Source organism: Vidua macroura, chromosome Z (genome assembly GCF_024509145.1).
Source record: "Vidua macroura isolate BioBank_ID:100142 chromosome Z, ASM2450914v1, whole genome shotgun sequence".
Taxonomy (NCBI): Eukaryota; Metazoa; Chordata; class Aves; order Passeriformes; family Viduidae; genus Vidua; species Vidua macroura.
The window spans coordinates 64,983,975-64,998,235 of NC_071611.1; the positions used below are offsets into that span (position 1 = coordinate 64,983,975).

Sequence of the window (14,261 nt, forward strand, 5' to 3'; positions counted from 1 at the left end):
AGAGCAAGGAAGGGCTTGCCTTTCTTCTCCAGGAGCTGCCATCAACCAACAGCAGCATCAAAATCCCTACAGCTTAGCCTACCCAAAATGCAAATAATGAATTATTGTCTGAGCTGTTTTGATGCAATTTTTGTCAATCATAAAACAGTAATAAAAAACAAAGAATGTGCATTTTTCAACTATGTATGTGGAGAAGTATGTGAAGAAAATGAGTAAAAATATAGTTGTATTCTGCAACTTATGTAACACTTTCTTTAGAGCAGTATTTTTTGGAGCTAAGAATTTTTTAAATTAACCTTTAGATTATTTCTGTATTAATTAATGCTAATAACCTATAGCTCTAAGCCTACCAATAGCTCCTCTTTGATGATATCTAAACCAGTGACACCCAGATGAAAAAAGCTGTCACAGTATCAAGGGCCCCCAAAACAGAGCCCCAGACCTACAGACACACAAAGATTATTTGCAGAATGAATTCCACCCCTTTTTTTTGCATGCCCTGAGATTACTTTGCTGCTAAATGAATTAGTGCAGTGCCTGTGGCAGGCAAGAGAGGGTTGAGGGTATTCCCTGTCATGATTAAAGAGTTGCCTCATGGCTGACTGACATCAAGAAGCAAGGACAACCAGACACAACTTCCAAAAATATTCTCAATAGATTCTCAAAAGCCTCAAGTGCCCACAGGAAGTTTTGTCTTCTACATCATTACCCTGATTCCCGCTATTTATGGTCTTGGGCATATCCTGGCCCAAGGGGAAGGATCTTACATATATGCTAAATTCACTTGTGAAGCAATGAAAATATTTGTTTTCTTCACACATCATGATGCTCTGGCAAACATGCTCCAGCACCTTCAGGGCTCTTAAGTGCCTTTGGATTTCTCATTCATGGGGGGGAAATGTCCAAAAAAAAAAAAAAAAAGACCAGCCAAATGCTGTTGTCTACTTGTGAACATTTGTGATGTGACTTGACCACGAGCTGTCTCTTCCAGTGGTATAAATGAAGGAGCAGCTGTGTGGAACATGAATCAGAAGTAATCCCTGTAATATTAGAAATGGTATACAGTGCAGCAGCAGGCTGCTGCAACAGTCTGCAGACATATTTTCTGTAGGGAAGTAGCTAACCATAAGTCATAACACAGTAGTGTTTGGTGTGCTAGCCTAATTTGAGAGCTGGAGGGCCCTGCATTATGGTGCCTGAACACACTGTGCCCAAATAATAAATTGCTTGATTTTACATCAAAATAACTGTATTTTTTGATGTATTTCAGGCAAATGGGACGAGCAGAAGTGCAAGTACACAACTGTAAAAGTATATGACTGGAAGGGGAAAAGAATTCAGGTTGTTGTCACACAGTTTGTCAACAAACCAAATTATTTTGTGTTTTGTTGGACAACTCCAACAAAACACAAAATAATTTTTCACTAAGAATTAACAGAGTAGCTATTTCCATGCATGGATTTAACATCACTGCTAAATTCTGACGAAAGGCTTTTATTTTGCCTATGAGAAAAAGTGCCTCTTATATTAACGTAGAGCAGCATTCTGTGTGACACTCACTAGTTCCTGAATATTCCCCTCACAGCTACCTTCAACAGCAAAAATTTAGATTGTCCTCACAACCCTTCTCCAAGGTACTGTTATTAGCAATGCAATTAAGTGTAAGTGAATGCACAATGACCACAGTATCTAATCAGAAGAACTGTTTTGTAACAAAAGAAAGCTGTCCACAATTTTTCCATAAATATGCTGGCTCGCCTCAACTGACATCTGACATCCCTCCCTCACAAATGAAACTCTGTCTGAAAATAACTACTTTTTACATTTTCTTAACGATGTGCTGAAATGCTGACAAAATCCACAAAAACTCAAAAAACAGGGCTTATCATTTCCTGAATAAGGAGAGATGTGTAAAAGCTAAGCTAATGGGAAAACTATTTTCATTTGATTTCCAGGGATTGTATTTTACCTGCTCACTCAAAAAAGCACTTAAATGACAAAAAAGGTACTTTTCAAACCCAGATTTACAATAGGTAGGGCCTTTGAAATTTTGTACTAAAATAAGTCACCCACAGAAGTTCTTATATAAAGAGAGAGACTGAGAGAAATGTCCAAGCTTCTCATGCCCTAATCAGAAGACTTTATACATCCATTGATTTCAATTCAGTTATTTCTCATCTACAGGAAACCAGAGTATGTAAGAGGCAGCCCAATGTGCACTGACTTTATGCAGTCACAGTGAACAATATAATGTTTATTCAGGTGGCAAACATGGATAAAGGTCACACTTTGTCTTAATATTTATTTCATGGGTTAGAGACCAAACCCAGCCATTAATATTATGATCAAATATGGTTGCAAGTAAAATTCAAAGCATCTTTTGGGTTGGTATCTTCTTCCTCATTGCAGTCAGAGAATACCAAATACTTACAAGTCTTCAGCTGCTTCAGTCTGCACGAAAGTATTAGAAAAATCAGGAAATACCCCTTTTCAGGTTATATTTGGGTTTCTGTGTTCTATTTAGGAAAAACAAAGCAGGGTAGAGGGTGCAAAGCCTACCTCCAGGTGTTGGGCATGTGGCAGGGACACTTTTTATCACACTTGAGGCCATAAATTCCTTCGGGGCAGAGCCTGGTTTCACAGTGCGGCCCGGTGTAGCCTGGCTCACAGAGGCAGGCACCATTGATGTGGTAGCACTTCCCACCATTCACACACTTGCAGGTCTCTGCACAAAGCAGCCCATAGCTTCCCACTGGGCACTCATCCTGGCATCTGTGAGGTTAAAAAAAAAAAAACAAAACAAAAAAAACAAACAAAAAATAGTTCTATTACCCATAAATGACAGTTTCTGGAGGTTTAAAGGAAATCTGGTTTATGAGGAATGTCTTCTATTGGTCAAAAACACCCCTTAAATAAGAGCAAAAATCTCTGTAACTTGGAAAAAAAACCAGGAGCTCAAACCCATTCTTTTCATCTAATTTTTCTGACAGATGAAAATGAAAATCAGTAAAGATTTGAGTTTAACCCACAGGGGAAAGTAGCAATGATTTTTGTTGCTGCTTAAGGAAAATATATCTTAAGAAAGAGACTTCTTCACCAAACTTTTCCTCTCTCATTGTGAGTTTTGAGAAGGCAGACACTTTAGCCAACAGATTAATATCCTTAATTTTTCATAGATGTAATACATTGTTTAACCTAAAGATCAGTCTGTATCTTTAACCTGACTACTAGAAAATAAAATTTCAGTATCCTGCTTCTCAAAATTGCAACTCATTAACTGATTATTTTCTGGATAGCAATTTCATTTGGCTATGTCTTATGAGTTTGATGTTTTTCAGCTTTGCCTTTCCTGTGTTCTGAATAGGAATTGTTAAATTCTAAATGCAAGTCAAGTTACAGGTTGTAAAAAAATACTACTTGATAATATAACACATTATTAATGATTTTATCTCTTTTTATTTCTTCCTTTTTTTTTATTCTGTTTATCTTTTAGATTTGGCTTTTTTGTTTTGGTTTGTTTTCAGGTATGACTACTGGTTCATTACATGAGAATTTCAAAGAGAAATGATACAATACACTGCAAAATGTAACAGAAATTAGCAAAGCCCTCTGAGTGAAGTAAAATGGGTAGACATGTTTGTCTCATGCTTCTACAGCATTTTTCTCAATCTGATGCTGATACCCAGAAGTTTCAAGGTATTTGTAACTCTGTCCTAACTTTTTATCAATAAAATCTTATTTTCTCCTGAGGTGTAGAATAATAGTAGACCTAACAGCATAATAATAGAGTTAATTACCCTGTATCAATGTTTCTTGATGAAGTTATACAAATAAAGCTGTGAAAGAATTTTCCTCAAATGACAACCAGGAACCCCAGCCAAACCAGACAAAATTTAACCTTTAATTTTTTTTTTTTAATTTAACTTGCAAAAACCATATCTTTGGAGGTGGTGTGCATGGGCTACCTCAGACAGTGCACCCACAGTTCTCTGACATAAGGACCAGGTCTACAGCCTTGCCGCTGACTCCTTCCTGCCCTTGGAACCATCTCAACAAATGAAAGAATTGAAAATACAGCCTCTTTTGCAGGAAAAGAAGGAGGCTCAGATCTGCCAAAGTGATCAAAATGCTGCAAACTGTAAGGCATTTCAGATGAAAGTCAGATTTAAACTATTAACAATATGAAAAAATTAATTACTTTTAAAAACACCAGTGCAGGGCAGTGTGTAAACACTTCTGTGGTTACTCCTTTGATTTTCCCTGAAGCCCCTTTCTTTGTCTGTTTAAATGCATCTACCACCTTCTGCAGTGTTTCTTCACAGACACAAATATAACTTTGGCATGCAAATGGCACTGGGCTAATTACTTCTCTTCTTTGTGAGGTCTTTTTCCACATTATGTCTGGCAGAGCACTTCCCACGTCCTGTGAACACTGGTGTGGGCAGTGCACATGGTTACAATATCCACAGCTGCTGGCAGGGATCCCCTGGACTGACCTCAGTGATCAGGCTGCTGCTGACTCCTGAAAATTAGTTGCGTGCTGCTTAAAAGACATGCAGGAAAATGTTCTTTCATCGCTTTCCACTGCCTTCAAAAATGATGTTTCAGTCTACTATCTTTCCAATCTGCCAAAGCTGACTTACAGCCATCAGAAAATGAAATTTTTCATTTCATTTGAGTGGAGCATTTTTAGGAGACAACTCTCCAGCCTGCAGCCTTTGAAGAGAGATTGAACGAGCCTCCCTTGCTGCAGTGAGTGCCAGACATCTGCACAAACCCACGAGCCTCCCTCCTCAGCCCTCCACCACAGCCCAGGCTGCACCATTCTGCAAGACATTCCAAGGGAGGAAGACTCATGAGAAGTGCCAGAGTACAGTAGGGAAACAGTGAAACCCAGCAGTTCCTTCACAGCAAGTGCTCTTTCACATGGATTTTCAGCTTGCCACCCAGCACCAGCTGAGTGACACGGCAAACATTTCACCATCTAAAACAGCATTTTTGATCATATCTCAGATACTTCCACTGCTCCTTCTACCAGCTTCTGAAGTTCCTCTGTTGTAGCAGAGCCCTCCAGGCTCAGCAGCCTGGCAGGAATGGGTTTTCCTTACCGTTCCCCTGTGTAGCCTGGGCTGCAGTGGCAGTGGCCCGTCGCCAAGTCACAGGTGCCTCCGTTGTGGCACTGGCACTCTTGGGAGCAGTTCTTCCCATAACGACCCTCAGGACAAGGCTGACCACAGACCATGCCCTGGGAGTGCAGAAGAGAAGTCTTAGAGTTGGGACTGCAGCTTGAATGGACTGAATGGACAAGGAAGAAATGAGGGAAGATCAAGGACATCTTGTATTACTCTCCCAGTGCTGATCTTGGAAATGCCAAACCCTTCTCCAGCTTTAAACATAGGGCATGTTCCAGCACTGGAGGAATAATCTTCTAGAATTTGTGTGTTGGAGGTAAAACACTCATGAAAAAACACTCTCTCTAAGCACCTGTGAAAACACTTACACATATAAGACTAACTGATGTCAAGGTCTTCCCAATTTATTTACCGGGAGTACTATATATCAATATACTCAGGAATGCCCTCCAGTGAATAGAGGTATAAGAATCAGCAGCTGCTCTAATGCCCCAATTATTCTACTTCATGGTAAGTTGGGGTTTTTTTTTTTGAAGACTGTAAAAGCTGTTTGCAATTTCTCTTAAAGCAGCACATCCTAAAAGCTTAAGTAGCATGATTGCTCCTTTCAATGGGTTTTGAGTTTCTGCACCGCCTTTTACATCCTTGGAATTAATTGCATCTGGGTGGTGAGGGAAACATCAGAACCTGAGACTTTTAAGAAGCCATTTCAAGAAAAAGTTATTTACAGGCATTTAATCAGACAAAAGACATCCAGGTATTTCATCTAATATAAGACACTGCAGAATTTGCACCTGGCTACCTTAAACCTCTGTCACAGGAAAAGCAAAAATAAAATATTACACTGACAAAACACAAAACTGAAAGTTCTAAAATGAAAACTTATGCTTAAATAATTACTTGGAATGGAAAATTAGTCAAAGGTTTAAATAGTCATGTATTAGTTAACATACATACTAGTATAAGTTTCCCTCACTGCTTCATGTGCTCTATCTCATTTTTAGTGGCTGTGTTTAGGCAGATAAACGGAGTCAAGAATTTAAGCAAACATCTGTATTCCATGACCAATAATTTTGCTCTTCTAGCATGAAATGCAACAAAAAGTAAAAATGGCCATATTCCAAGCTAGGTAGTCAGGTGTGCTACACAACCTCACAACCAGAGATTGTATTTTATAGCATGCTCTCTAGTTGGTGAAAAACTGGCCTCTGCCACAGGTTATTCACAGTATAATATAATACAGTAGAATCACAAGGTAATTAAATTATCAGTACATGTGATTTTTTCACATGAAAGAAACATTTAAATGGAAAATATTATCAAATGTTCATTATCAATATTATCAGCAAATGCATTTAAAGAATTTATCTGGGCCTTGATCACCTTCCAACTGCATTATTTGCCAACTCAGAGCAGGCAGCCTGATAGCAAGGGAAGGTAATTTGCAGCTCCAAGGTCGAGTCTTAATTCCCTACCCTCTGATAAAAGGGAAGGAAGCCTAAAGATAATGTCAAAGACCTGATGTCCCATCTCCTCCCCAACAGTGAACACACTAGGAAAAGGTTTTGGGCTTTTTTTCATGCATACTGGACATACAAAAACAGGCACAAACCCACTATTAATAAACAAAATGGTGTCATCTCTTTATAACATCAACCTACACACAGAAACCAATGAGTCCCAGGCAAGACCTAAAGGATATTGCCTTGTCACAGCACAACTCATGTCTTTTGCTTCCCAGAATCTGATACAGTTAAAAAGGCAGTGCAGAACTGGAGCATTTTCAGTAACAGATGGTTTCGCAAACATTTTATTTCAGTCCCTTATGCTAAAATATGTTTCTCATTACTCCTGGCTACAAGCAGACCACATTTGCTATCCTCATTTGCTACCCTGTTTTTTTTTAACCCTGTCAAGATGTACAAATATGGAAGTTTTGGGGGGGTTGTGGGGGGTTTCAGAGAGCATTTTTTACCATCCATCCTGGCGGGCAGGAGCACTCCCCGGTGATGTGGTGACAGACGCCTCCGTTCTGGCATGGGCACCTCTCCTCACACTGTGGGCCGTGCTTCCCGGGGGGACACAGGTCCTCACAGCTGTGCACAGGGTGGGGACAGCACAGACACCCATTACCACAGGCCCCAGCTTTGTTTCCAGTGCTATCATCATCAGCTCTTCCAGCCAAAAGTGTGGAGCACAGAGCAGTGAGACGCAGAGAGATGCGCCCCAAGGAAACAGACCTGGCATTCTAGGAATTACTCCTTCCCAAGGCCCCTCTTTACACGCACTTTGGCGTTCATTCACTGCTGCTGACACAGCTCTGGAATGATCAAGGCCAAACAACTCCATGTTTCAATGCCATTTCCCAAACCTGTGGCCAGGCTGTGACGGCCACAAAGAACCCTCTGCTGCTCCTTTTTGTGCGTTTTTACCCCTCTGGGTCAAGGCTTTTTTTTCTCTTGGCCGCACGTCCAAATACACCCTGCAACACAGATTTGCCCAAACCTGCTAGCTCAGAATGGAAGTCCATCTAAACTCTTCAAAACCCTGCCACCCCCAAAAAACAACACAGCCACTGCTTACAAGGCGCCGGTGTATCCGGGGGGGACACCTGCACTCGCCGGTGACGTGGTCGCAGGTGGCTCTGTTCTGGCACTGGCACTTCTGGTGGCAGTCGTTGCCGTAGGAGCCAGGGTCACAGCGCTCCTCGCAGCGCCAGCCCTTGAAGCCTGCAGAGCAGTGGCAGGCCCCAGTGATGGGGTTGCACAGGGCCCCATTCTTGCACTGGCAGCGGCTGCTGCAGTGGGGTCCCCAGTGGTCGCTGTCGCAGGCTGGACGGGCAGAGGGAGAAAAGTTTTAGAGGAGTTTTTGTGGTTACAGCAGTGGAGGTGCTGCGAGCCAGCCATGCAGCAGCAAGAACAAAGTTATGAAATGGAAATAGTTATTCCTCCTTGGTCCTTAAGGATCGTAGCAGGCAGATCAGACTTCATTTATGTGATTTATGAAATTGATTATTCTTGAGAAAAGCCAACATTATAAAACACGAGGCTGAAAATTACACGCGAGTTCAAATCTCTTAATTCTCAAAACTCTTCATTGTAACTCTCCACCATCAAACCATTAGTTTCCCTTTACAGAGGAAAGTCTTACTAACTTAAAAAAAATGTAATCTAAATCCACCAACAACTCTCTGAATCCCACAAGGAAGTTGCAAAGCTTGGTCAGTGTAGACTTATGATTTTGGTCAAATCAAAGAATTCCTATTTTCACGTAATTGCAAATATTTCCTTTGCAATCTTGCAATATACTGATAGAGCAAAAGAAAACACAAGAAGCACTTCACCAAGCAATAGGAAATTAACAACTATGTGGTTAAACTTCATCTGGATGTTACAAATTTGGTTATCCATTGCGTCTTTCCGATCATTCAAATCCATCTTTTCTTGTCTGCCCCAATGCATCCCATTAAAGCCCTACAAGCAAACCATTCAGAGGGTATTTCAGCATCAAAAGAAGAACTCGATGTTAAGGAAGAAATTTTATCCTAAGAAACACAGGAGTTCTGTAAAGAGCCAGAAGATTAGGGTCACCTGGAGTTCAACAGGAATGTGTTAATCATATGGTCAAATGATCTGATTTTATTTTTGTGTTCTGTTGATAACAGCAGCACAATGGGAAAGCCTCAATTGCAGTGACTGTAAGCCCATGCTCTCCTCTTGGAGACTGACAACCATTGTTCTCCCAGTCTTTTCCTGGGGCAAAAAAGCCAGGCAGAGAACAGCCACACTTTCCTAGACTAATGCAAAGTAATTCAAGAATGCTCCTCAGGGTAGGAATTATTCAGCTGTAAGAGCTGTTCACCCAGGCTACACAAATAAAAAGGAATTAGGGTCTTTTCAAGAATCTACTCCTTAAGGTTGGGTTTTTTTTTTCCCTCCCAGTATAGGTCACTAGAACATGCATCCATAAATGGAGATACTGTGAGCACTTACACACAATAAAACAGAGAGCAACAGAAAGTAGTGTTATGTATTATAAACACGCAGCCTGCTGGGCTGTAAGAACAACTGCCCATCTTATTATTGGCCTCTGTCTTTAAAGATGTGTGGGGTTTGTTATGGAAAAAGAACAGGCCCACAACAGTTCTGTAACACACTGCTGCCTACAGCACACTGTATCTCTTAAATTGCCTTTTGCCATGATAACTTTAAACATTTTCAACATGTCTGCATGAGTAGAATGGTGTTATCCTCCTGCTCAACCAGTTAGGAAACTAGCAAGTTTGTGTATAAAAAATACATGTATGGTCTGTCAAGATGCCTGAGACAGTCACGTGTTCTATCATGACAGAGCAGAAACCCCTAATTTTTATATTTTTTTTTTAACACATTAGTCTGCATTCAGATGAAAGTCTTCTTCATTTCAGACAGTTTCAATTTTTGCCATTCCTCATGGAAATATATAATTAATTAATAAATCAAACAAGTAATAATAATTTTTCAAAAAACCAACCAAAACCCAAAAATCCCTGTCCAGACACGTCTGATAAGCAGGAGAATTCAGACTGATTGCCACACCACATCTGTTCCAGTGCAGAGGTCAGGCAAGGATGGAAGCAGCCAGAATATGCCCTTGCTACAAAGACAGAAACTAGTAAGAAATTTATTCTTGATTGGTTGGTGAGAGTTTGTGTTCTTTTACCAGCTGCTGGGAATGGGGTATTTGGTGCAGGCAGCAACATTCCTGCAACTTCCTGAAGACCCAGTGCAATGAGCCTGAGAGCCACAGGGCCCAGAAACTGCTCCTACCAAGCATCTGCCACTGCATCCCAGCATCCAGCCTCATTTGGGCAGGATGCACTGCCCAGTGTAATTACCATTAATTAGTTTCCTGGCATGACCTTCCCCTATGTTTGCAGGAAATCATTAAAATAAAAGCACATCCTGTGGCTGCAAACATCCAGCCTCAGGACCATTCTCCCAGCAATGATCGGGTGAGTAACAAATATTAACTTTGGCAATCTTTCCTTGCATTCCAGTGGTGGCCCCCAGCACAGTGCAGTTTTGCCACAACCCTTCACACGTGGTCTGTCACCAGCCTTCCATCCACCTGTGATTTATGGGCAGAACAGTGGAGAAATATGCAGGATTAAGGGGGAAAAAATAGTAATACTGAACAAGATGGACTTATGGGCAGAACTGTGGAGGATTAAGGGGGAAAAATAATAAGACTGAACAAGATGGATAAATCATGTATTTTACCTCTATTTCCCCTGACTGATCATCAATAAAATTCTCCATAGGAAATCAGAGTGATTTATCAGAAATGGATGCTCAGTTTACTACTAGAAAAGAAGGCAAAGGGTAGAAATATTTCCTGTGGTGAGTTTGGATTACTTTTACACAATTAATACATCAGACAATTTCTGGAATTCAAACACTGAGAAAGCTGGGCTGGAAGTCTCACACCATCTGCTGATTTGGTGGAATGGGATATTCTTGGGGCTGATGAACTACTGCCACGTTACAGTGTCAGCAGGAGTTTAATGAGAAGAGCTGTGCTCCCTGCACCCAAGGTCACAGCCACATGCATGGGGCACACACCACAAGCTTTTGAAGGTGCCTGCCTTCAAAATCCTCATACACTGATTTTCTGAACAGATCCAGAGCTGCTATACCATCTCTCTCAGGACAAGGGGAAAAGGGAGCAATGCATAGAAACATGAGAATGTTCAGAGTTATTTCAGCACAAGGATGGTGCATGTCAGCCCCAATCACTCCTGCAAAGTCTGAATCACTCTGAGGTGCCAAACCCAGTCAGTAAACCAGTATTAATTTTCTGTGCTGATCCTAGAGAACTGGCTTATTTTTGTTCTGTCTTACACAGAACACCTTATTTACAAAAGGCCCTCATGGCCTTTCACACATGTTATATTCACCCACAGGTTTTTTTATGTTTTAAAACAGAAGAATTAGTTAGTATCCCTGTCAGCTTTTGTATGAGATTCACAGGGTCCTTTCTGCCTTCACCTTATGCTGTTGGGGAAAAAATAAAATACACATAAACACCACTTTTAACACTGTGGTATTAATGTCACATCTTCTTATAATATTTTCCTTTTATTATTCATCTTGGAGTATCTTTTTTGTCACCACAGTATGCACGGTGCACATCACACAATGCCACACACAGAGGAAGGAGAACTTTGCTCTCTGCTTTATTGAGCAAAAGCAGGAATTCCCCTTTGGAATAAGAGCACTGCATTGCATAAATTCTGTTTAACATGAGCATTATGGTAAGAATCTCTAAGACTATGCAGGTCTACCATGATAAAAATTCTTGCTGACACTGAGGGTCAAGTGTCTCGAGAAACAGGGAGAAGCTTAAGGATTCAATGGTAAAAGAACCAACTTTGAGAAGAAACGGAAACCTCTGATGGAAACTGCTACCAATCTGGGGCCTTTTGTAGCATCTTTGAAGATGTAAAGTTCTCTTGTATAGCATAAGATTTCCTTGTAAAATAACTGTAATGCACATTGTCATTGTGCTGGGCTAAAGGTGGTTTTATGCAAATGGTTTTTGTGATTTATAAACTGGGGTGGTTGGAGCCCCAATATTTTAATTTATTTTTTAAATTATTTTTCCTAACAATCTGGAATACATGGGTAGAATTTGGCAACTGCTTTATTGTTCTTTATAGACAAAAAGCACTTTTAACTAAATATGGTCACACGTTTGTAAGGTTTTTCCCCACCTTTTTAAAATGTTGATTTCATTAAAGGGCAACAACAAAAAAAAAAAAATGCAAACAAGTCCCAGTTTATTCCTGATAAACCCACCTCGATCACCTAAAATTCTGCACTTCTCTAAAAGCTGACCTATAATAAGAAGCAAATAACGCTATCAGATAAAACCAAAGAACAGCTCAGAAGAAAAACTTCTTTAGAAACTCTAACTTGCAACTACCTTTTAACTATGCCACAATTTCCCTTATAACTTCATACTCAATCCAGACATTGTTTATTGCAATGCTATTTTTAAAGATCACTTCTTCTCCTTCTTTGGGGAGGGAGAAGAAGTACAGCAAAACTAAGATTTACAATCCTTGCTGTCAGTTTCTTGCAGGTGTCTCATATGTAGCACCAAGACAACTCAATGAGATTTTAGTCTATCTTACCCATCTTTCTGCAAGACACATTGCAGTGTGTTCCTGGAAATACCTATCACTGTTTGAAAACAGAGGAGATTCTTATCGTTTCATTAGGCTTTTGTATTTTTATGGTCTTTTAGAAAAACTGAAAACAAAATTCCCTACCACAGACAGCAGGGAGTAAATACTCCCTCCTTTGGAATGCAATATTGTGAAGTATAAATTTAAAATAACCTAACACTGGCAAAGGCACATATTCCTATCTCCCAGCCTGCAAAACTCCCAACACAGTTTCTTCAGAAAGTTCCAACTACAGCCTTTAGTAAGTGAAAGGTGATTTCCCTTCCTTCAGCATGTAGAACAAACTGAAGCTGCCCATAGCTTCAACATCCCATCCTTTCCTTTCCCCTTTCCTCTTTCCTTTCCCCTTTCCCCCTTTCCCCTTTCCCCTTTCCTTTCCTTTCCTTTCCTTTCCTTTCCTTTCCTTTCCTTTCCTTTCCTTTCCTTTCCTTTCCTTTCCTTTCCTTTCCTTTCCTTTCCTTTCCTTTCCTTTCCTTTCCTTTCCTTTCCTTTCCTTTCCTTTCCTTTCCTTTCCTTTCCTTTCCTTTCCTTTCCTTTCCTTTCCTTTCCTTTCCTTTCCTTTCCTTTCCTTTCCTTTCCTTTCCTTTCCTTTCCTTTCCTTTCCCTCCCCTCCCCCTCCCCCTCCCCCCTCCCCCCTCCCCCTCCCCCTCCCCCTCCCCCTCCCCCTCCCCCTTTCCCTAACCATAGACAGTGTGAATAAGAAAAGGACAATATTGAGGAAACTTTGATTTATCCAAAGGAATACTCCACTGACAGTCTTGTTACTACAAACAAGATTGCTAATCCCTGAACATGCCCCAAGGTGTGACTTCGAAGAGTCAACAGAAGAGAAATCCATTGATGCTCTCAGCAAAAAAATGACAAAAACATGGATGTTATCACACCTACTAGAAAGTTTAGAGAGTGTTCTTGAAACTACTCTCTGCTATTTCCATCTGCAGATCTAAACGGATTGAACTTGTTTCCCTTAGGATATTTCTGCAGGATAGGAAATAGATAATAATTCTCCTAACTGGAACTTAAACCAAGTAAAAGTAAATTCCTGCTGATTGTGAAAACTATAAATACTCAAAGTGTGTTTTAAATTTGACAAGATGCATTAAGCCCCATGTGACATCAGCCTCTCTGTCAGTCTGGACAGCAAATGTAGAACATGGCAAACAGAAACTTCAGAGATGAGTCAAAAAACCCAGGAAACAAAGCCAGCTACTCTGAAAACTAGGATAAAAACATCCTGTAGAAACCTTCAAAGTATTATTTAATAAAGCCATGGATTATTCTCTATGTATTTTTTTAAAATTTTGCTCTGTTCTAGTCATCTCAAAATGCTATGAAAATGGCACATGCATATTAATAAAAACCCCTTTTTTTCCTTCAGAGAATCACTCATAATAATTATAAAATACCAATGTCTTTTAGTAAAAGACCACTTTACCTACATCCCAGACACAAAAATGCATGGAATTTTTTTTTTTTTTCAGAATGCCATTTCTATTGCATCTGGAATTTTCTTTCAGTCTTTTGTTTCTATCTGATTGCATTTGTTATACTGTAGGGCTTTTACCCTGTGGCCCATTTTTCATTCTTACTTTTTGTTTTGTGTATAAGAAAGGATTTTTATTCAAAACACTAAGCTTAAACTTAATTCAGGGTTTTTTCTTGTTTACTTTATAAAAGCCTTTTGATCCGTGAAGTGGAAGAACAATGAAAATGTGTTTTTCAGATCTTATGAAAGACTGGAACTATATGCCTTTCACATGCCATAAATTTCCAAGACTCTTTAAAGTGCTTTGGACAGCAGAACACAAGGATGGATAATTGATAAGGAAAAACACACACAGATGGTTGTTGGTGTTCATTTTATCATGCTACTGAGATAAAACCTGTTAAAAATCATT

General features: G+C 40.0%; 1 protein-coding gene across 1 annotated transcript in view; it reads right to left on the reverse strand.

Moving 5' to 3' along the window:
- Positions 1-14,261, reverse strand: part of MEGF10 (multiple EGF like domains 10) — an 83,295-nt gene that overhangs the window by 35,807 nt on the left and 33,227 nt on the right. Inside the window, 5 exon segments of the mRNA XM_054004141.1 lie at positions 2,560-2,772; positions 5,109-5,245; positions 7,108-7,228; positions 7,716-7,738; positions 7,740-7,963. Coding sequence (XP_053860116.1) covers positions 2,560-2,772; positions 5,109-5,245; positions 7,108-7,228; positions 7,716-7,738; positions 7,740-7,963 — 718 coding nt within the window.